Source organism: Marmota flaviventris, chromosome 5 (genome assembly GCF_047511675.1).
Source record: "Marmota flaviventris isolate mMarFla1 chromosome 5, mMarFla1.hap1, whole genome shotgun sequence".
Taxonomy (NCBI): domain Eukaryota; kingdom Metazoa; phylum Chordata; class Mammalia; order Rodentia; family Sciuridae; genus Marmota; species Marmota flaviventris.
Window position 1 is genome coordinate 26,400,334 of NC_092502.1, and position 25,058 is coordinate 26,425,391.

The 25,058-nt window shown below is 43.1% G+C and overlaps 1 protein-coding gene across 4 annotated transcripts in view; it reads right to left on the reverse strand.

Annotated features, from left to right (window-relative positions):
• Positions 1 to 25,058, reverse strand: part of Gria1 (glutamate ionotropic receptor AMPA type subunit 1) — a 298,993-nt gene that overhangs the window by 41,284 nt on the left and 232,651 nt on the right. For all 4 annotated transcript variants that reach the window (XM_027938610.2, XM_027938605.2, XM_027938604.2 and 1 more), the window contains one exon: positions 2,704 to 2,902. In XM_027938610.2, coding sequence (XP_027794411.1) covers positions 2,704 to 2,902 — 199 coding nt within the window. The remainder of the gene's footprint in view (positions 1 to 2,703; positions 2,903 to 25,058) is intronic.

Consider the following 25,058-nt stretch of genomic DNA (forward strand, 5'->3'; position numbering starts at 1 on the left):
AATAATACAGAGGATGCTGACCCAGTGCCTGGCACAGGTAGGAATTCTATAAATGGTGTGAGTTCTGCTCACAATTATGCCTTTTTTTTTTCAGGAATTACTTTGGGGTAGGGATGCTTAACACATGGTTTTCATGGTACCAGCTTCCCTTCCTATACACATGGCAGGCATGGATATGAGTCAAAGAATTCTTTGACATGGAGACCAAATGTGACCTCAGAGCCCCTCTCAACATAGAACCTTAGGTGACCACTATCAAAGCTATCACGAGTTACAATCTATTTCCATCAGGGTAGTCATTAGGGCAAAGAACTTGGAGAATAGGTGCTGTCCTGGTTTCAGATTCCTAACTCTGCTCTGAACGAGAGGTAGTGATATATTATTTGGCATCATTATTATTAAAGGAAACTTTGAAGTCCTATGTCCCAGCTGGGCTTTCATTAGCTAAGGCATGACTATTTTCTCTGGTTCCCAGTTTCCCCAACCATGAAATACATACTAGGGTTAGACTAGAAGTGTCCACGAGCCCATCTGGCAAAAGGAGTGATCTTTTTAAGGGCATTCATTAGTTAACAACAACATCGTGTTGGGACAGTGTGGTTCAGTGGCGAGAATACCTGGGTGGGAATGGGGAAACTCAGATTTGGTACCCACTCCTGATACACTTGTATCAGGACTTTCCTGAATTTTATTTTCTTCTCTAGAAGTGGGCACCATAATCCCTGTTCTGCTTTAGGTCACAGGTGAAACAATTGAGACCACGTGCCTGAAAAGTGTTTTGGGAACTGAGGTGTGCTATGAATGTTTGGAGACGGCAGTGTTATTAAGTGAATTGGATGGACCACGACTGCATTATGGGTTGGACCATAGAATTGGCTTTATGGGCAAACATAAGGTACAACTTCTGTTGCAGGGTAAAAATGTCAGAGAATTGTACTGGATTACAAAGTGGTTTTTCTACTAACCAGGTAGGTGAACCCAGCAAGTTTGGCTTCGCTCTAAAATGACAAGATCTGGTCATGAGACTATTCAGACACCTTCTTGCTCCAATATGCTAAACATTGGTGATTTTAGCCTTGGGTCTGGGCTCAGTGATGGTTAAGACTTTGGTCCCTTTCCTGCCTGCCATAAAGAATACAAAGCTCATGACCAAGACACTGCAGGACATCACACAGTGGACCGCTAGGGCCTGGGGTTTGCTCCATAAAGTTGTGATGAGAACCTGGCAATTCTGCACAGGATCCTACCTTCTTGCCTGAGGCAGTACAAGAGCTTGCTTTCTGTGCTCCTGCTACTACTTATCAGCTGCGTGACCTCCAGAAATGACTTTTATTTCTCTGAGCTACAGACGGAATGGGTACAGCAATCCCTAACCCATCTCTGATGAGAAGGTCAACTGAAGTAATTCACCTGGGGTGTGGTTAGCACACAACCTGGTTCACAGTAAATGTTGAGTATGTGGCATGTATTATCATTTTTATTCAATCATTGCATCATAGCTCTATATCCTGCTTGCGCAACTTCTGGGATGAACATGCCCAAAGTCCAGGTTTTCCTGCTTCTGGGCATTTGTTCAATTTGTTCCCTTAGCCTGGGATGTCCTTGTTCTACTCACATCCAACTTGATTTTTATTGTCTAGAAGTTGTTTCGGGTCCACCTTGTGTGACTCCCGTCCCTGTTCCCAAATGTTTGCACTTCCTTGAAGCTTTAATGGTAAATGGAACCACCACTCACTGTTCTTTGATTTCTCTTGTGTTTTTGATGCTTTATCTCTTTGTTTGTGGGGGGGTTACTGAGGGTTGAACTCACGAGCACTTGACCACAGAGCCACACCCCCTAGCTCTATATTGTATTTTATTTAGAGACGGGGTTTCAGAGTTTCTCAGTACCTTGCTTTTGCTGAGGCTGGCTTTGAACTCTTGATCCTCCTGCCTCAGCCTCCCGAGCTGCTGAAATTACAGGCATGCACCACAGAACCGGCTTGATGCCTTATCTCTTTCAATCCCACTAAGGCTCTTCAGGTAGACATGACTATCCTCATATTCCAGATGAATGGAAATGGTGTCAAAGAGGCAGAGTGTGTGGAATAAGTCACAGATGGAGTCAAGTTCTGGGCCTCCACCTGGCCGGCCCTGAAGGTTGAGCTCCTGATCTCTCGGCTCCTCTGCCCTTGTTCACTACCTCAGCCAAAAGTCACCATCTCCTCTACCCTTCTCATTTTCCCTGTCTCCTGGCAATAGTTAATGGATCATCTATTCCAGTTATTTTATTTCAGTACAGCATCTTCTTATTTATCAAGTCCACATTTATGAAGTTCCTGCTGTGAGGCAGGAACACAAGGAGCACCATCTCCAAACCTTGTCCATTAACTGCTCTAATTGATTACTAACTGCACTGTAAAGTCCTTTGGGGAGCATGGAGGGAACAGTATTTGAAGTCACTTGCACCACTCAGAGAGCTAACACAGACTGGCATTGGGGAAAGGGCCTAAATCAATGCAGGAGTTTCGAAGCATCTCTAAATGTAGAAATATAGATTTATCTGTAGGAAGCTGAGAAATGTCCTGAGTTTTCTCTGGCTCTTATTCAGCTGAGCAGTTACCCTGGCTGTCTGGAACCCTGTGCTCTTTAATAAGAAGGAAATGTTCATGACGATGATGCTTCCCTTTGGTGAAATCGCCTCCAGACACAGTACGTCCTTACCCTGAAGAATTCCTTAGTTGATCCTGCTTCCAGGGTCCCGTAAGCAATCTCTGTTTGCTTTGCTAGATCCTCTGCACTCTCAATGGGAGACACCATCCTCTCCACGGTCAGGAAGGCAGCCAGGTTGGCTGTATACGAAGAGATGATGATCAAGGTGAAGAACCACCAGACGCCACCAACGATGCGGCCGGACAGGGACCTGCAGACCAAAGGGAAGAGGCATCAGAAGCACTAATGTCAATCGCAGAAGGCAACATGAAGCAGCTGAGAGCCAGCCTGAGCCCCATCGGCAGAGCCATCAAACCTTGCTGCACCCTTCTTCTCTGTCAGCAAGATGTGAGATTTCAAATGTCAGACAGATTCCACATTTCGTTCCTTATCACAGATAAGGAGTTGTGGGGCTGCTGCCTGTCCTGAGTGATAAAACTCCAGGCGCATATTCACACTCACTTTACACGCACATATACATCAAGAGACATGTCAATAAAAACACAGATATGTCAACACTTGCCCACAGAAGTCACAAACATGTACACACATCCTTTCAAATGCAGTTACATATACACCAAATGTTCGTGTATGCACACGTGAATGGAAATGCATTTATACGTGTGATGGACACATTTGACTGATTCAGAAAGATCAGACAGCCTTCTCTTTATTGCCCTCCTTCCTGGCAAAGGTCACCAAAAAGATGACTTAGAAAGAAAGGAAGAAGACTATATTGGAAATGGAATGAAAATAATCATCCTCCAGCCACATTGGATGTAGGTGTAATTCTCTGTATCTGTGCCCCACCCCCTATACCACTCCCTACACTGCCAGAGAAAGAGATTTTGGTAGAAGGTAAAAGATCAAAAAGGCAAATACAGCAATCACACATGAGGGAAAAAAAATTATGTTTGAACTATTCCTCTCTCTTACACTCAAAACAATGAAGAGAAATAAGAGCTTTCCAAGAGTCTACAGTGATCTCTTTGATTTGGCCAGGGTGTTTCCAAGTCCAGGGCTTCCCAAACATGCAACAAGATGATTTGGATATTGCATGAGTGATTTTTTTTTGTGTGTGTGTGTGTGTGTGTGTGTGTGTGTGTGTGTGTGGTGAACTGACACAGCATTCATCCATGCAGAATTCAGTGATACAGTTATTTGCATTCCATTTCTCTTCCTGTCCTGCTCAAAAAAGTCTCTCATCTTAGGGCTACTATATGTTTAAGCCTCTCTAACATGTGCCGTGACAACCTGAAGCTCAGGGTCTTTAGTTGGTGACCATGCTTAACTAAAATCTATCTTTTAACAACTTGAGAGATCACCAGTCCAACGAACGGGTTTTACAAATAAAGAAGCTCCAGAGCTTTGTGTCACACTGAGCCTCAGGAATAGTCCCCAGGCCTGCTGACTCACTCTCTAGGTACACACTGCTTGCAAAACCCTGGTTGACCCCTTCTGTGTTATTTCCACATCTGTCTGCACTTCACTTTGTTTCTTAGAGTTTCATTTTCTCTCCAGGCATACAGTGTTCACTCCAAGAAACCCAACAAATATGTGTTATTGCTTGCTACGTTGAAAAGATCACTCCTAGATGCCTCACATGAAGAGGGAAATAGAGAGGAAGCTTGTTCAAAGGAACAAGACCAGCAAAGTGGAGCAGAGCTATGTGATGGAAAGAAGGTCTGCAGGAAGAGGGGACCTGTAACCAGAAGAAAAGACAGGGAAGACATGTTCCCTGAAGGGCCCTTGTGAGGCTTGTATTATGTGACCTGATTTAGAAGCATCGGGGGATGCTCAAGAAAGCAAACACCAACTAAATATAAAGAAGATGCTTTTGATGGAGTGACATTGAGATGACTCTTCTGGGGGCGAAGGATAACTTTTCCTATCTGGATGTGTCCAAGTGGTGAGCCGTTTACAGAGGTGTTGTATTGTTGGCAACTCTTAGTTCCTCGGGGTACCAAGTTCTGGGGACATGATCCTAAGTAAGATAGAGGAGAGGTCAAGTGTCATATGGGGCCAGGGGTCAGATGCTTCCACCACTCACATTTCCCCTGTCTCTGAGATTCTGTGATTTTAAATCAGAAGTAGGTAGACCATGATGAACAGCTTTCACAAAACAGGTTGGCAAGGTAGATCGAAGAAGAATGATCTTAAGAAAAATATCACATCACATTGACTGTCTGCTTCAAACCCATGAAAACACCCTCTTCACACTTGGAATAAAATTCACACTCTTTGGGGGACCCTCAAGTCCCTGGGTGAGCTGACAGTGCTATCCTGGTCTTTTTTAGTCCCTTGTATTCAAAAGGCTCCCACCCTTAGCATGTGCTGCTCTTGTCCCTGATTCCTGCAACAACCCCAATGCACCCTTCAGACCCCACATGAATAATCACATTTTTAGCATTCAAATGTAAGTTTCACCCCATGTAGCTCTTGTAGCAGTTGAAATCTGACATTCGTTTGATTTATCATCTCTGAGTACCCCTAGATCCTAAGTTCTACAAGAGCAAAGGAACCTTTTAGTTCTTTCCTGCAGCGTTGTATCTGGGGCCCAGCGCAGAGTAAACCCTCCATAACCAATGAACGCATGAACCCAGCCTCTCTCATTACCAGGTGCCTCCATTCACATAGGAATCCGGAGACCAGGAAGAGCAGTCAGAGTCAGGAAAATGAAAAGCTGCTCATGCCCCTGACTGGCTGCAGAGCATCAAGCTGAGTGTTTGGGATGGGTGCCTTCTTTTGCAACAGGATTGAGCTCAGAGATCCAGCTAAGCCATCCCACATTCCAGATCATGTAGTAAAGCTCAAAAGCTTCCCCAGAACGTTCCAGGCCTAAGGCTCCTTCTTCCTTGTTCTGTTTTAATTAATATTTATCTTCTGGGTATTGTGAGCAGCCGTACACTGCACAGTATTCCCCACATCCCTACCTTCTTAATGAAGATACCAAAGAAAGATTCTGCTGCTTGTCAGCCAGCGAGTGTCACCTGTGGAATGGCTAGAGAATTGAGGGAAGAGGCTCTTAAAAATAGAACATATGTTTGATGCTTTGTCTGCATCTGATCCACAAGATGGGAACTTGACCTTGAGGCCGCCCTCTTTACCTTCAGTTGTAGGTGCAGGTGAAGCTGGGCCTCTATCTAAGAACCCTCTGTTTCCCCAGCACCTTACTAGAGGCAGAGAGATGGAGTTACCAGGGGCCGGGACTGGGAATGAGAACCTTTGTTCTTTCACTGACCAGCCCCATAACCTTGGCAAATTGCCTACCCAGCTAGGGCCTCCATCTTCCTGCTCTGAATAATGGACAATGTTGCTATAATGGGTGAGGATTTTCTTACAATGAGAAATCAAAACTTTCAAAACTAGAAGACTATTGGTCCATCCTTTTCTTTTAACAAATTACAAACTTTTGGACTTAAAATGGTACAGGAGAAAGCACTTTGGAATAAGAGGCATTATTTTTATGATGATCATCACTCTTCCTGGGAACCACAAGGGAAAGCAGCACTTTTCTTAGTGGGGAAGGAACAGCTGTGATCTGAAGCCCTTGGAGGTCTGCTTAGTCACCTGAATTTTATTAGTCTCATAACTTGGCATAGCTCTTCCTGAAGCCCTCTTGGTGATTGAGAAGCCCTCTTGTTCCTCCAGAGTTGTCCGTAACTTACACCATTCATAGGACTCATTATCTAACTCCAACCCCATTTCCAGCTCTGCAAAATGGATGAAAAAGGAGGGCATACCCCATTGGACACATGAGACAACTGTGGTTCAGAGATCTGAAATGGCTTGCCAGGGTCACATGGTGACCACAGTGACCAGAAAGCAGGGTTTCCTGCTCCTTGTTCAGCACTCTGGCCACCACCAGACTATGACCTCCCTCACCAGATTTGGATTCCTTTTGTGAATGGGCATGGACTTCCCACATGATGCTGGATCCCAGCCAACACTGGTTTCCTGAGGACTCAGCAAATACCTGCTTGTATTTGCCTTCCATTGCTACCTAACAACTTACCACCAATGTTCATTTACTTTCTCATATTCTGTAGGTCAGAAGAGTGCACTAGGGTACTTAGGTTGTCTGCTCAGGGCCTCATGAAATTGAGACCGAGGTGCTGGCTGGGGCCTTGCTTTTCATCTGGGACTGGAGGTTCCCTTTGGCTTACTGGTTGTTTGCAATATTCATCTCCTTGTGATTATAGGAGCATAGTCACCATTTCCTTGCTGGTGGTCAGACAGAACTGCTCTCAGCTTCCAGAGGCTGCCTGTACTCCTCATCCTCTAACCTCTACCATCTTAAAGGCTGTGATGTATTAAATACTTCTATTTTCAAAATTGCTCTGATTTTCACTAGCTGGAGATAACTCCTTGCTTTTAAAAGATTCATCGGATGGGGCCAGGCCCACCTGGATAATCTCTATATTTTAAAGTCAGCTGTCTTGGGACTTTAATTACATATGTTAAATATCTTCACAGCAAAGCATAGGTTAGTGTTTTGTTGAAGAAGCAGAAGACATGAATCTGTAGGATTGTGAGTACCACATTACTTGTTTCGTTCATTTCATAAGCATTTCTTGCATGACAGGCAGACACTGTTGGTCATTGGGGAGATAAAAGTAGATATATCATGGTCTCTCCCATAAGTTCACAGCCTGATGGAAGTGTGAAGACAGGGTAGCCTAGAGACTCAAGACATAGTTTTGGGCCTAGTCCCCTTGGATTCTCTGACAAGTGCTTAACTTGGTATCTGGCACAGAGTAAGCCACCATCACCATCTTATTTAAATATCAATGACAATATTACTGTACTGTCTTAATTATGTAGCAAATAAGAAAACAGCATCACACACACACAGAAAGCTTGCTAATTATGGCCTGGCAGAGGTCAGGGGGAAGTTATCAAAGGAGATATTGTGCTAGGCTTTGAAGTATATGTAGGAGATCCACAAGAAGAACAAGGCACAGTAGACAGAGGGGCAAAGAAGGAAGTGGCTGAGATCCCACCTCCTCTGTGAACATCCCAGCCTTTGCCAGCAGAGCACTGAGCTGTCCCTTGTGTGACCACGTTTCCACCACCCATGGCTGTATTTATTTGCTGAAGATGATGCTGTGATTGTTATTTGGAGGTATTTATTGATGCACAATGTTGACAATGGGTTGAGCTAAATCAGCGCTCACCCTGGACAGGGAAGGCTGGCTGAAGAGGTAAGGAGATCCAAGTGGCCATCCCTGGGAGCTCTCGTACTGGGTGGTGCCTCCTAGGCGAACGGGTTCTGACAACAAACTCAGAAATGGCAGCAAGCTCTCTCCACTAGCAGAAGATCTTTCTTCCTTTTGTTAATGGAACACTAAATGGGACATTAAGTGTGTTACGTGATGCTAACAGAAGGCACTGTGGATGAGAACGGTCGGATCTCTGGGTTCCAACAGGCCCTGCTTGTCTGGTGGGTGATTGGGATTCACTGTAAATCTTTCAATGGATATTTCTAATCCTGAAGCTCTTTTTTTGTTCTATGCCAGGATTCAGCAAACTTGAAGTTCAAGTGGCAGATATTTTGGGCTCTGTTGCCGGACTCATCTGTGTAGCGTGAAGTCAGCTACCAATAATATGTAAAATAGCATGTGATGGCTGTGTTCCAGTGACACTGATCACAAAAGCAGGTGGTAGGCTGGGTTTGACCTGCAGGTCACACTTGCTGACCTCTGCTCTCCACCCCTATTGTAAATATCACAGAACTTTGACCTAAGTTAATATGCGACCTCATCAAAAATACTTTTTGTCATCCATCCATCTGGTTATTAGCTCTTCCACATCAACACCCAGGGAACATATTTCAGGGATTCATTTGACAATCACTTTTGTACAATCCTTAGGGAGAAAGCAGAGAACACTGATTAGGAGAAAGGGCTCAAGGGCCACAAAAAAGCAGGATGGAGCCCCTGCCTTGTTTCTTATTGATGTAATTTGGGGCAGGTCATTCAATCTCTTCGTGTTTACTTCATTAATGGTAGCACTCATCATAAAGGTATTATTGATTAATGGTAGCACTCATCATAAAGGTATTATTATTTTTCCTCTTTCTTTGACACCAGGGATTGAATCCAGAGGTGCTTAACCACTGAGCTACATCCCCAGACATTTTTTGTATTTTATTTAGAGACAGGGTCTCACTGAGTTTCTTAAGGCCTCACTAAGATGCTGAAGCTGACTTTGAACTTGAGATCCTTCTGCCTCAGCCTCCTGAGCACTGGGATTACAGGCATGTGCCACCATGCCTGGCTCTTAAAGATATGTCTTTTGGGGGAATACTGGGGATTGAACTCAGGGGCACTCAACCACTGAGCCACATCCCCAGCCCTATTTTGCATTTTATTTAGAGACAGCGTCTCACCAAGTTGCTTAGTGCCTTGCCTTTGCTGAGGCTGGCTTTGAACTCTCAGTCCTCCTGCCTTAGCCTTCCGGGGAACTGGGATTATAAGCATGCACTGCTGTACCCGGCCTCTTAAAGGCATTCTAAAGAATTAAAAAATGCCCAGCACAGGATAAGCACTTCTGGACAGGGGTATGTGGGGAGCAGCAGCCTGGCTGGAGGATGAGGGAGCAGATACTGTGGCCAGGGACCTTCGGGAGAGCACACCTGGGGCCCGAGTGAAAAGTTATTAACCAGAGATCCACTTTTGATCCCGGCAACCTCCTCTCCAGGACATCTCTGACAAGAAGTTGGATCAGCTCCTTCTTCTTTATTTCAAAAGCATGTCCTGTCATCCCCAAGAGGAAGGGGACAGAAGGGACACCTCCTGTGTTCTTTCATTCAGCTGAGCTCAAGAGGTCACTGAGCACAACCTATTTCCTTTTGTCATCTACTTCAAATGGCTATTTTTAAAAAGTAATGGAAACAGGAGCAAGAAGGCATAAGCTCAGATGGCCTGTCTCTAAATTACCAGGAGAAAAGGTCCATCTTGCCTAATTACTGAGCTGAGCTATGTTCAGAGACAGACTCACTTGGTGTTGGGCATTGAGAATCCTAGATCAGGGTAATTAGCTCTGGCCAAATGCAACAATTCCACTGACGAGGCCACTTCATCCAAGATGCTGGGTCTGGGGAGCCAATCATCTCATTTGTCACCAGCTGCAAATCACACAGCACTTCCCCTGGCAGAGCTGGAGTGATTCATTATAATTGCCCCAGCTGCTGGTCACTGTGTTCCAGCCCTCCAGCTGGGGAGGGCCCTGGACACTGGTGGTGAGTCCCAGGGGTGGGGAGTGGGGGGTTGGATGACAAGCTCTAAGGAATGCCCAGTACTCTGTAGGCTACTTTACTTTCCGGCACTTGCAGGGCCATGTTTTAAAGAGGGATGGTCTTCTGTTCCTGTTGTTTTCCAATTGGGTAAGCTATGGAAATGTAGTGTGGCCACAGTTTGCAAAATAATAGGTTCAGATTCAGTCATTCATTCGTTCATTTGTTCATTAATTCTTTCTTTCTTCTTTTGGTACACTCTCCAAGCCTTGATTTCTATACCTGAGAAAGAGACATAATGAATCCCATCCAATGACTTGCAAGAATTCAATCAGATGTATCTCACACTAGCACAGACCCGGCAGGGCTCACGATGTCACTTGTAATGACGGTGAGGATGATGAAGATGGCAATCTGTTGGGGAAACTGTGCTTGGTTTCCAGACCCTACACACTTTGCTGGGCCTCCTCCTGCCTCCTGGGTTGGTCATTCTTGGGTTTCTTTGCTGCCGCCTTCTTTCTGCTTAATCTTGAGCTGTTGTATCCAGAGTTCGGGTCTCAGTCCTCTTCTCATTGCTGTCTGTGATCTTGTCCTAGAGATCTCCTCTAGTCCCATGGCCCTTCCATATAGAGACTCACAACTCCTCCATTGCAATCTCCAACCCCACTCCCTGCTCTCTCTATGCCTGTGTCTAACTACCTGCTTGATATGTTAAACCTGAAATACCCAAAGCAAATTTTCCGGGATCTACCACCTACAAGCTCCAAATTAATATACCTGAACTTCTTCTTCTCCATCTTTGTCCTAGGAGATGATGCCATTGTCTTCTCTGCTGCTCAATCCAAATATAAGAGTCTCATTTCTGACTTGTCTCTCCCTCGCCTTCATATCCGGTCCATCTAATCCAGGCATGTTCAATCTCCTCTCCAGGGTGTCATTTTAGATGCTTGATTCCAGTGGAACATTTCCTCACTGCTTCTCCTGTCCTTGAACCTTCCATGTCCTCGTAGGAGCTGGAGAGATCTTTGTAAGCTATAAACAGGATCATATTATTTTCTGCCTCTACTTAAAATCTGTCATAATTATACAATAAAATCTAAATGTTCTACCAAGGTCTACAAGACCTGATCTGGCCCACCTCTAACCTCATATTGTCCCAGGTGTTCCTCCTCCGCTATGTCCCAGCCGCGTTGGCCCCCTCGCAGTTCCTAGAACACGTCAAGGTCTTGCCCACTTCAGGGTCTTTGCAATTGTTCCTTCTGCCTGGGACTTGCTTCCCTGAAATTGTCCCCAAACCTGCTTCTCTCTATTCTTCCATTCAGGTTTCTATTTAAATTTGATCTCCTCATATATCCTCCTCTTAAGTATTTGTTTTAGTCAGCTTTTTAGCTGCTGTGACTAAAAGTCTTGACCAGAACAGTTGAAGAGAAGGAAATGTTTATTTGAGAGCTCATGGTTTCAGAGGTCTCAGTCCACAGACAGCTGGCTCCATTCCTTGGGGCTTGAGGTGAAGCAGAACATCATGACGGAGAAGTGTGGTGGAAGGAAGCAGCTCACATGATGATCAGAAGCAGGGAGAGAGATTCTACTCACCAGATACAAAATAGATACCCCAAAGACATGACTTCATGACCCACTTTCTCCAACTACACCTTATCTGCCTTCAGTCACCACTCAGTTAATCCCATCAGGAGATCAATCCACAGATTGGGTTAAGAGTCTCATAACCCAATCATTTCTTCTCTAAACCTTGTATAATCTCACACATGAACTTTTGGGGAACACCTCACATCCAAACCATAAAAGTATTATTGCTTCAACTACTCATCTTTCCATCTTTCTCATCTTACCTTGCTCCCTTTTTATTTGAGCACTTATCAAAGTCTAAGTGATCTTCATATACTTATATAATTATTGACAGATTCATTCATTTATCATCTATCCGATGATCAAAAGCAGGGAGAGAAATTCTATGTCCTCGATATGTAAGTTTATTGAGAACAAAGATCTTACCAATGTCATCCACTGCTATATACCCAGCACCTAGCATAGTACCTAGCACATAATAGGTGCTCAGTGAACAGACCAAATAAATGGATGATTGCACACTTTTACTCAGGAACAGCTACACATCAAGTCTGACAGGAAATGCATAAGAAGTTTCTTCTCAAGGAAATCAATTTATTTATTTTCTAAGATTTTATCCTTTCATTTTTTCCTTATTTTTATTGGTGCCTTATAGTTGTACATATGGTGGGGTTTGTTGTTACTTATTTGTGTGTGTACATGGTATAACAATATAATTTGGCCAGTATCATTCCCCAGTATTTCCCCTTTCCCTCCCTTTCTTCCCCCCACCCCTGTTTCCTTTCCTCTGCTGATGTCCCTTTGATTTTCATGAGGTTCTCTCTCATCTTTTTCCCTTTTCCCTCTAGCTTCCACAAAGGAGAGAAAACATATGACCCTTGATTTTCTGAGTTTAGCTTATTTTGTTTAACATCATTTTCTCAAGTTCCATCCATTTTCCTGCAAATGACACAATTTTGTTTTTTCTTTATGATTGAATAAAACTCCATTGTATACATACAACCCATTTTCTTTACCCATTCATCCACCGATGGACACCTAGACTGGTTCCATAGTTTGATTATTGTGAATTGTGCTGCTACAAACATAGGTATGCATGTATTGGTATATTTGGTGACTTTGATTCTTTAGGATAAATACTGAGGTGTGGCATAGCTGGGTCATGTGGTGGTTCAAGGAAATCAATTTATAGAAGATACAAGATATACACAAAAGTCTCTGTGATAGCTGTCCCAAGGTGAATGGTACAGAGAGTCCCTGAAACAGTCACTGCCTTCTGATTCTATGCTAAGAAAGTCAGAGTCAGGAAATCCCACATCCTACTGAGGGAAATCTGGAAAGGTTTCTTGGAAGAGGTCTCAGTTAACAGAAGCTATTTGATGTTATGGTTTATATCTTTAATGTCCCCTGAAAAACCTATGTATTAGTGCAGGAAGGTTCATATGTGAAATGATCAGATTAGGAGAGCTAGATCCTCATTGGTGGATTAATCCATTTGATGGACTAATATTTTGAATGAACTACTGAGTGGCGATTGTAGATAGATAAGGCATGGCTGGAGGAATAGAATGTTGGGGACATGCCACTGGGCTATGTCTTGTCCCTGGCTCCTCTCTCTCTCTTTCTTATTGCTTCCTGACTGCCACGGGCTGAGTAGCTTTCCTTTTCCTTTCCTTTCACCATAATGTGCTCTCTCACCTCAGGCCTAGAGCTGACCATGGACTGAGACCTCTGAAACCATGAACTTCAAATAAACATCTCCTCTAAGTTGTTCTTGTCAGGTCTTTTGGTCACAGTGGTAAAAAGTGGACTAACACAGTTGACATTCATTTTATTTTCTAATTCTTATCACTCTCTTTAGGCCAGATAGGGATATTACCTTTCGATCATGAGGAAACCTAGGTTCAGAGTGATAAAATAATTTACTTAAGGTCACAAAACAACTGATGGGGCTTAAATGTGAATACAGATTTGTTTCACCTGTGCTGGGAGTGGGTTCAGCTCTAACCAGGACCAACACCTTCAGGGTCCACCTTCTCAGACCCCAACCTCCACTCACCCTACAGTTCCTAGACACAAAAGAATACATGGCACCATACTGGTGTTAAAAATGGGACTTCCTCCACGTATATTTTTGGGTTTAAGTTCTTAGAAGAAGCCATTCGCCTTTTATAGCTGCATGTTGGACAGCCCACGATACCAAAACATATGGTTTCTCTGCATCCAGACACCCCACCTCCCTGCTCTGGAGCTCCTACTACCTGCTGATTCACCAGCTGGTTTTTAGAGGGAGATGGGCTCCAAAGGCCTGGGGCCTTGCCTCAGTGGGCCAGGTGTGAGCCTGATTTGTCATCTGTGGCCCAACATGTCTGGCATTTGAAGTCCTTAGGGTTGGGAACATATTTAAATATGGTAATGTTGTGGGCTTTTTAAAAATAGACCCCCCCAACCCATCAGCAAACAGGAGATAAATTAACAATGTGTGCTTTTGCTTTAATTAACATTTGGTTGGCTTCCGCACAAGGCACATATTTACAGGAGCTATTTTACTTAAAATAACCAATTGAAAATTCCCCATTTGCCAGGTACCTTTTCACCATCCCCAGTTCCCTGCATGCTGAGCCCCTCCTTCCCACTTATCCCCAGCTGAGCCAGCAGAACAGCCCAGGGAGGCAGGGAACAGTCTCTCTTTCTCTTCTCACCCAGAAACCCCCAATCATTTCTTCAAAGGGACACTCAGCTCTTTCCGAGGCAGTGAAGGGAATGGCTAAGTGGGAGTTGAGAAGCTGTGGCGACCTCCTCCTCCTCCTGACCTGCCATTTATTTGCCATGATTTGGGCCAAGTTATTTCATAACATCCTAAGAGGGCAGCTGGGATGAGCTGCCAAGCCCGTGGTGGGTGCCTGGACCAGAGTAGATGCCTGGTTGAGGCAGTCATAAGGCATGAGAGGACATGGGAAGAAGCTTAACATGTGATATTCAGTGAAAAAGAGCAGCTTGTGATGCAGAGTATAGTAGGTGGCCCTTTTTAAATTCAACCTTGATAGAGAGAAATGGCTGCAAGTCCGTAGACTAAGACATATGGAAGACTTATAGGTGCCTGATTTATGGGCTTGATTTTATTCTCCTGCCTACTATCCTGATTTCCTAAGTGAATACTGATCATGTTTATAGTATGCAGAAAACTCAAAACATAGTAGTGTAGTTGTAGACTGTGGGGTCCTCCAATGTAGGTTCAAATCCCAGCTTCTTCTTTTTTCTGGCTGCAAAAAGAAGTGACCTAGCCTCTCAGGATTTCCAATCTCTCATTTATCAAAAATAACAGCAGCGCCTTCTCATGTCAGCCCTTGGATCCTGTCGTTAGTTTTGAAAATCACTAATTTGCAGTCATCAGTTGGGTGGGTGACAAGGAGTCAGGCAGAGGGAAGGAAGGGACAGATATGAAAAGGGCTGTGAACAAGGTTTCCCTGAAGGGCAATATTCCTCCTGAGAGCTTGGAGGCTGAGAATCATCTAGATGTGTGGAAAAACCTGGAGGAACGCATTCTAGACAGAGGAAACAGGAAGAGCAGAGGAGGCGGGAAAAGGGTCCATGTGTTCAAGGTTGATTGACAGGATGGATCTAGAGAAGGAGTCAAAGACCTGATGCAGCAGAACCTCTGTGGCCCAGACGTGGACTCTGTATTTAATGATTACAAACCAGTTCCAAGAGCCACTTCCTTTGAGAAGCCTGCCTGGCTGCTGCTTCCTGTGTTCACTTCTCTTTTTCTCAAACTCTCCTATTTCCCTGTCAGCATCTCTCCTTGTTCTGCTCTTTTCCATGGTTATTACTGCACTAAATTATTAAATCATAAAGGGATTTTAGGTTTCTTCATAATCCTCTAGAACCTAATATTGCCTCAATATTTGTTGAGTGAATATGAAACTTCATAAGTAGGCAATTTATAATGGTTTCCTCTGAGCTATCTATGAAGGAAAAGATTTCTTAAGCTAATTAATAGCAAAAACATGATTGCAAAGTAATCACTTATTCTGAGTCAATAAACTGATTTCAAAAACTTCAGAAGCTAATATTTCTGAAAAAAATGATATTCCAGGTACATCCATAATTCTTATGTAGTCATAAAATCACATTACTTCAGAATCTTAGCTCTGCAAAATGATTGCCATGGAGCCAATTATTGCAGAAAGTTAAAATTATAAATGTTTCTTTAAAAATACTGCAAAAGATTGATACAAATCTAGACAGGTTTACACCCATACTGAATTGCAGTCATAAATTTGCCTGAATTATTATCAGTATGGAATGCTAACTTTGGGCCTTTCCACTTTTTCCTCAGGAGTTTTCACCAAGAATGTCTTTCCTCCAACAAGGACATTACTGGAGATGCAGTTGGCTAGGGGGTTGCTCGGGGCCATGCAGGAGTTGGAAGAGACACCAAGAAATCATCATAGTTACCTGAAGAAGATGAGGAGGGATGCTCCCTGGTTCTCAAATAGAAGATGCAGCCCTTCCTAAAGTGATTGGCACTCTGCTCATCGTCAGGACCTGGGCCCGGCTGTCTAGCTCTGTGCTCGTACTCTAACCTCTGTGCTCCTCCTATGTCCAGTGAGCATGGGATTATCTTTCCCATTGTTCAGGGAATGTGTAGTAGGCAGAATTATAAGATGTACCATGACCTCTGCTCCAGACATTTCTCCCTTGATGATGTTGTGCTCCCTTACAAAAGGGATTTTTCTTTTGCCAATGTCTTCAGGTCGACTAATCAGTTGAATTTATAAAGGGTCATTGCCCAGGTGGGCCTACTCCAGTTATGTAAGTCTTTTAAAAGAAGAGGGTTTTCTCCACCTGGAGACAAAAAGAAGTCAGAGAGATTTGAAGTGAGAGGAATTTGATGTGAGAGAAGGTCTCCATCACTGGGGTGGAGGGGGTCACAGGCCACAAATCTAGAGTGATCTGCATTGACAGAAGAAAAAAAAGTGTGGGGGGGCATTTTTTGGTCCTATAAATACTAGGAACTGAATTCTTCTAATAACAAGAATGAGTTTGGAAGAGAAACTTGAGCTCCAAATGAGAACTCAGCTGTGACATGTTGATTTGATTCTTGTGAGAATCTGAGCAGAGGAAGTCACAACATCCTGACTTCTGACCTGCAGAACTGTGAGATAACGTAGGAGTATTGTCCAAGCTAAGTTTGTGGTTATTAGTTACAGAACAGTAGAAATCTAATTCCCTTAAGCCACTGGAGGAGCCTGCTGTAAATCCCTCACCCACTGTTTTAGCCACACCCTCTGCCTTTTCCCTTTTGTTTTCTGGCCAACACAGTGGTTTAAAGTAAGATTCCTGCTGTCAGCTTCATAGGGTTCCAAAGGCATCTGCCAAGAGTGAGGTAGTGACCTGGGATAAGCTGCCTACCCACACTAAGCTTCAGATTCCTCACTCATGAAGTGGGATGGGGAGGCAGAAAGTTAGTCCCCCAAGGATATCCATCCAAGCCTTAATCCTTAGAATCTTTTAGATAGAGGTAGAGTTATGGACCTTGACGTAGAGAGATAGATCATTCAAGAGGGCTTTAGGTAATTACATTGGCCCTTAAAAGTGGAAGAGGAAGACAAAAGAGTTGGTCCATGAGAAGAGACGGAAGAAGAAACAGGCATACTTGCATCAGAGGGACACAACCCTGCACTTCTGAAGACACAAAAGACAGAAATCAAAGGGTGAGCGTATCTTCCAGAAGATGGAGAGTCCTTGGCTGAAAGCCATCAAGGAAGCAAGGACCTTGGCCTTCACCTGCAGGCCCTGAATTTTGCAAACAGCCCACATGATCAGGAAACAGATTACCCATTAGAGGTCCCAGAAAGGAAAACCACTCTGCCAACACCTTCAATGTAGTTCCAGGAGGACCCGCACTGGAATTTGACCTACGGAACTATAAGATGATATGTTTGTATTGTTGTAAGCTGCTGAATTTTGTCATGGAAGCAACAGAAAACTAATTCAGGCACGTTAAGAATAAATACTTGCTCATCACACAGGACAGAGGCCGGCCTAGAGTGAGTGCCGATCCGTGCCGTGTTCTCATCCCTGTGTTTATTAGAAACCATGCCCTGCTCAGCCACTCCCCTTTCCCGATCCTTCTGTGTACTTTCATGAAAGCACCCCCCTGTCTCTTTCTATCTTGCTTTCTCATATATGTGTTCTTCTCAACATATCTTCACCAATAAGCTTTCCCAAACCCCTCAGCCAGTCTAATCTCCTCCAGTGCAATACCTCTTTGGCACTTTTCTTAGCTATTATATTTACTTAAACCCTAGGTGGTATGAAGGGTTTTCTCTCTGTTCAGTTCTATATGCTGTGATATTTTGCTATGATAACAGACAACCCCCCAAGCCCCAAATCTTGGCTTAAAACAAACAGGCATATTTGTTTTACTTAAATGTATTTTTATGTGGTAAGAACACTCAACGTGAGATTTACTTGGGTAACAAATTTTTGAGTATTCAGTACGTTATTATTGCCTGTAGGTGCAATGTTGTACGGCGGAACTCTAGAGCTTATTCATCTTGCCGAACTAAAATTTTATGCCTGTTGATTAGTAAATCCCATTTCCTCCCTCCCCTGCCCCCAAGCAACCACCATTCTATTCTTGGATTCTATGAATTTGACTATTTTAATACCTTACATAAGGGTTAGTATTTAGCATTTGTCTTTCTATGCCTGGATTTCACTTAGTAGAGTGTCCTCAAGGTTCATCCACGTTGCTGCCTATTACAGAATTTCCTTTATTTTTTTTAAGGTTAAAAAGTATTCCATTCTACATATATACCACGTTTTCTTGTCCATTCATCTGTAAGGTTGTTTGCACATCTTGGCTATTGTGAAAATGCTGCAATAATTTTTTTATTGAGATCTTGATATCATTTCCTTTGGATAAATACCCAGAATATTGCTGGACATTATGGTAGTTCTGTTATTGATACGTGAGGAATCTCCCTACTGTCTTTCATAGCTGCTGTACCATTTTGTGTCCTCACCAACAGTGTACAAGGGTTCTAATTTCTCCCCATCTTTGCCAGGACTTGTCTTTTCAGGTATATTTCTTATTCCTGTCATTTGTCCACGGTAGGTGGCTTGGGGGCTCTTTCTCATCATTCTCCCTCTGGTCCCAAGAGTGACAGAGGGGCTGCAGTCTGGAACATCCCAGTTTCCTATCTGCTCTTCTGTTTTCCATTATTTCTCCATTCTTGGCGAAACTCTATGAAATGCTTCTCTGTGCCTGATACTGTGCTGAGAGTCCAGTGGTGATCAAGTGCAGCTATCCTTGGTGTCACACTTACCATTGGCTCCCGTGCCCATTCCTCCTTCCAGCCCTCTGTACCTGCCACCCTCACCTCACTCTGCCTTCTTGTTTAATATGTGCCACCTGTTTTTATAGCTGTCCATCTCCAGCAGTTAGAGTTTCAACTTTGACTCCCTTTGCCATCCCTGATGCTTTGGGCACTCAACAAAATGTTCCTTGGTTGGAACACAAAATTAAAAACAAAATTCACTATAGATGCCAAACATTTGTTCTCTGTCTATATCCCTGCCATGTGTTCCCATAACTAATGTATTAATAGGAATTTGCATGTGTGTTGCCAGTTTATTTCAGAGAATATTAGTTCTCTATCAGCATACACTTTTTAAAAAAGATTAATAATATCATCAACAATGCACCTGATAAATCACTCTGAAAATCGCCAAAGCGATTTCTTAGTTTTTTTTTTTTTCTACAGAGAGATTCTGCTTCTTTCGGTGACTTATACTAAAACTGACAGTTCTAATTAGCAGCCATGAAAACCAAACTTTAAAAAACTGTAGCAGATTAAAAAAGAATTTTCCAGAGATGTCATAAAACTTCTTATGAAGAATGTCATGTGTCTCACCTTTTGGGACTAGGGGAGAATGGGAAGCCTGTGGGAAGAATGATGAGGTTGGAAAAAGATTAAAGGGAGAGGACTCATCTCAAGTTCTTGTCTGGCCTCTAGGTGTGAGCAGGTCTCTTGTAATTTTTTGCATGTGTAATTTGATAGGTGGAGAAGGTCAGGGAAGGGTCCGTGTTATTTGATATCTGTCAACTCTGGGTCTTGTCTTTAACCTAGAAGCTGAACTTGAGCCTTAACAGGGATCCCAGCCTATCCTCAGGTTTCAGAGATTCAGGAGTCAACAGTGGGTCAATTTTGATACTGCCATTGACATTTATTCAATAGATGGCTAATCAAGGGCCCTCTGAGTTCCAGGCCTTGCGTTGACATTTCCCAGGTATAGAGGAGGGACCTTCAAAGCTGAGGCCAGAAGCATGAGCTCACCCGGGAAATATTGTAGCGTGGGCCAAATTCCTCCAGGCAGAGGAATAACAAGAACCAAAGGTCTCAGGAGTGGTGGGAGGGGAGAGATCTGTGGTTCTCCCCATGGAGGAATATGGGAAGGGATACAGCAGGAGACTTGGCGGGAAGGTGCAGACAGGAATGAAGCCAAGTAAGAGGCTCCATAGGCAGGCCGCAGGGTGCTGAATGGTGTCCGCAGCTGAACGTTTCTGAGGCTGGGAAGCAGAGTGACAGGAGCCAGTTCACTTAGAGGAATACTGCCTTGTAGAGTGGAGAGCGAATTGGAAGGAGGTGGCAACAGGAGTGGAGGCCTGGAGATGAATAGGTGGCATTGCAGGTCAGAGGTGATTACCCAGACTCCATGGTATTTGTGAGGGTCGGTACAGTAAGCAAATTTAAATGGATGCAGGAAGCAGGACTTTTCTTTGAAGATTGACTAGATGTAGGGCTGAAAAGAAGGGCTTGCTCAATTTTGGAGGGCTCCATATTTGAAGTTCCACCTTTTGTTTTGGCAAGGACTTCCGCAAGCTGTTTGTATTTATTCCTCCTCTCAGACTATGAAGAAAGCAGCATTTAGCTCCTTTTATGAATGGGAAAACTGAAGCTTTTTTTTCTGGGGGGGGGGGTACTCAAGCCAGGTGTCTTTTCATTAACACACAGTTACTCTGTGTCCAGAGCTCACCTTTTAACCCCTGTTCTCTTACCTTTCTCTCCCAGATTTCTGGCTGTGGCATCACAAAGAGACAGTGACATTTTTTGGAGACTTAAAGCACTAGAAAGGAAAAGTATTCCAGTAGCATCTTCCTCAAAATTGCTAGTGGAGAATCAGTTACCCGATCAACCTAGACAATGACCTCTACGACCTGGTGCTGCTAACCTGCAGGGAAGTCCTGTGCGAAGTTTCCTCTTTCTGCATCCTGTCTGGATGCTGCTCAGTCTGAGTCTCTCTTCTTTAGTCTCTGCTCCCTGGGGGCTGGGTCTGATCTGTTCCTGTCTCGGGCTCTGTTTAGCATCCTGATGCACCCTCATGCATACCCTTCCTTTAACTTCCCAGCAGTTAACATTTAAATTAGCAATGGAAATCTCCCTGGGAATAAGAAATGGGATAGAACCCAGGAGATAGAAAAATGCCTGAGATAAAGGAGGAGAAGAGGTACCTGGTATATTAGAGCAGGCGACTGGGGAGTAGCTGTGTTAACCCTGGACAAGGCATCTACTTCATTTCAAGTCTGTTTCCGCAGAGAGGGGATAGTTCTTGCCTGCCTCACGCTTGTTATAAGATCAAATACAACAAGAGATAACTGTACTGTGGAAATCAAAATAGTCCTTGCAAATGAGAGGGCTTAAAGTTCTGATATCATAAATTAGAATCAGAGACAAGCGCTGGAAGTTGCCTCAGGGATCATCAAGGTCATCCCGATTATTTCACAGGTGAGGAAAACCAGGCTGAGGCTCGGAGAGATTAAATGACTTTTCCCCAAGTTGTCTTCAAAATTAAATGTTGGAGCCGGGTTTGGACAGCCAATTCTCCATCTCAGGCTGAGAGCATTTTTTCACTGTATTGCTTGGGTGGAGTCGAACAGTAATTGACAGGCAGATCAACTAAGGTTTGATCTCCAGCTTTGCTACTTATTAATTATGTGGTCTGGGCCACTTTATGTGATCGTTTATATGTCTGTGAACATAGAACAGCCATAATTTGGAACTGAAAATTAGATGAATTAATTCTTACAGGTACTGTATAAAAAGTGGCAGGGATTACTATTATATGATTGTACAGTGTGCATTTGCTCTATGCTGCCATAATATCCACCCACCCTACGTAAAGACTGACCTTAAATTCAGAGGCTTCTAACTTAACCCCATGTATTCCTTATCTTGATTGAGTCTCCTACATATTTTACTTATAGAACTGGAGTGAGGCCAGAGAGAACGCTATTCCCTAATAATTCCCAATACCCTCTCCAGCTCATCCCAAATGTATGTTTGGGGAATCTAGTTCAAAGGATGGTTAAGAGGCTGTGTATGTGCCACATTCCATCCTCATTGAATATTTCATGCAAATAACTGAGGAAGGGTGGAGGGAGAGATGACATTTGACTGACATAGGTCTAGAAGATCCATTATGTTTTTTCAGGGCAATCCTAATCCAGAGGTCTGAAGGGCCTGGAAAATGAAGAGGACTCCAAGGTGTGAACCTATCTCACTGTAGGCATTGTACTGTACACCATCAAAGATAACAGAATCAGACTCTCTTTCAAAGGTAAAGCACAGAGAAGAATAAAAGTGTTTTTGAATCCAGGGAGATGTCATTGAAACGAGTTCTGGGTTCAACCACCCCTACACCTAGCAATTGTACATAAGGCTAGAGACCAAGCCTGTCTCCTTGATAAACAGGAACTATAAATTACTATCATAGTGCATTTAACCATATTACATCTGTATGCAAACTTCTCTCCCTTCCCAACTTCACTTTATGTGATTTTTAATGTAAGTTTCCGTTTACTTACTGCTTCTTTTCTTCTCTTATGGAAATGATTGCAAAGGGGCATAAAATACCAGCATTTACATATGCATTTTTATAAGAAAAAATGGAAATTGGAGATCAGATTCTTTATAAAAAGAATTACACAAAAAAAACTCCTTTTATTGGAATGGGTGTTTATGCCATTCCCTTTGACACATGCCCCTCACTTGGTTTCTGGGACACAAAACTCCCTCACTAGCTGTTCATTCCCTGTCACTTCTCTGAAGCTTCTTTATGACCTCCCAATGCGTGAGTACCTGGAATTGGACCTCTGTCCTTCACTAGACTCATCCCCAAGGTAACCTTCTCCAGCCCCATGATTTTAAATCCTGTATGTTGATAATTCCTAAAAAGTTGAAGTTGAATCTGGAACTTGTCCCTCACCTCCAGACTCATGAACCTATTGCATATTTCCTCTGGCAGGTCTAATAGATATTTCAAACCTAACATGTCCCAAAGTGAGCCCTTGGTTTTTCTCCATTCTATATACCTATTAATCCACAAATGTTTCGCATCTCAGTGAAGAGGATCCCCATTGTTTTTAGTACTGAGGCCTAAAACGTTAACTATTCTCTATTCCTCGCAGCCAATTTCCAATCCATCCAAGAGTCTATTGGTTTCACTCTCAAAACACATTCTGGATCACCTAATTTCTGACAATCCCCTTAGTAATCACTCTACACGTGTTCATCATTTCTTGATTGACAAATGTAATATCTTCTAACTGGTTGCCTTCTTAAAAGTCTTTAATAGGTAATTCTTTATGCAACAGTTTACAAGTTTTTCCAACCCAAGAACTATTAAAATTTTGGGCCAGATAATTAGTTTTTTTTTTTTTTTATTTCAATTTTTACTTTACCATTGACACTATTTTGAGATGTATGGCAGTTGAAAAAAGGCTGCTTAATTTTGAACTATTTGTCCTGGATTTTTCTAGCTGAAACCATCATAATAAATGTTTCCTTACATTGCTCACTGGAGAGGGTCAAATACTTTAAATATTAAAGATTCATTTCACTTCTGTACATTTATTTTAGGACCATCAGTAACTTATTGAATCAAACAATAATTCAGTCCATGCATGATTTTATATACCTAAAAATATTAACTGCCCGCCACCCCCACCATTTGCTAGGAATATATTCCAAGGCCCTGTGGAGACCTGAAAGTGCACATGGAATCAAACACTATCTATACTGTTTTTTCTGTACCGACATTCCTATGATAAAGGTTGATTTATAACTTAGACACAAGAAGTTCAACAACAACTAATAATAAAACAGAATGATTATTATAATATACTATAATAATAAAAGGTATATAAAAACTTGAAAGTTAATTTAATCCTAATTTTGTTATTTAGGATGTTACCAGATAATCCTTAGTGGTGGAGACTCTCCTATCCATGACAGGTGTTTGGCAACATCACTGGCCTCTACCTACCGGGTGCCCGTAGCCCCTCACTCCCATTTGTGGGAGCCCAGGTTTTCTCTAGGCATTGCCAGATGCTCCTGGGGAGCAACATGTTCCTGATTGAGAACTGCCGTGCTAAGAGATATCCTTTAAACATGTAGATCAGATTGACTCATCTTCCCGCTGGAAACTTTTCAATGGTGTTCTGTCATGTTTAAAATAAGATCTGAGTTCTGACAGTTGCTCACAAGGCTGCTTCCTGAAGCTTCCTTCTGTCGCCTTTCCCTTGACTAATACCTACTCATCCTTCCACCCTAGTTGAAATGCAACTTCCTCCAGGAAGCCTAGTTTGAGTTAAGGGCCCTACTTTGCATTCTCATAACTTTTTGTTCTTCTTTGTCTTAGTACACATCACACTGCAATCCTGGTTACTAGACTGAGAAGCCCCTAAAGGGCAAGGGCTGCATCCTCCTTATCACAATATCCTTTCTTTATGCACAGCATAGGGCCTGCAGGACAACATATGTGTAAGTACCTGGTGGACTATTGTAAGTTGTGGACTAAACCTGGCATGTTCTATGGATACCCATCCACCCTGGCTGAGGCTAGATACTATCATGTCTTGGCAAATTTCCTTTTTCATCTAGTATTTCTGCAATGACACTGGTGAAACACCAAGACAACCTCTGGTCTTAGTCAGAGAAGTCCTTACTAGAGAAACTCTCATTCCCTTTGCAGCTTATTGAACCCCTGCAATGAGCTGGACATCCAGCTGGGGTTAGACACCTGCTACTGGATAGGAACTTATGTACACAGGAATGGTGTGGTTTATATTCCTGCCCATTGGTGGGCATTTAGTACATAATAACATCATATGTTACTGAACTGCTATTGTGAGTATCAGGGAAAGTGGATCCAAAGATGAAGACATATGGACATCCTATCCGATAGAATTTTTTTTTTTTAAACCAGGCATTGAACCCAGGGGCACTTAACCACTGAGCCACATCCCCAGCCATTTTTAAATATTTTATTTAGAGACAGGGTCTCACTAAGTTGCTGAGGCTGGCTTTGAACCCGCGATCTTCTTGCCTCAGCCTACTGAGCCACTGGGATTATAGGTGTGCATCACCACACACGACTCTGTAGAATGTTTTACATGTACTTAAAAAGAATACACATTCTATGCTTTTGGATAGAATGTTCTGAATATGTCTGTTAGGTCCATTTGGTATAA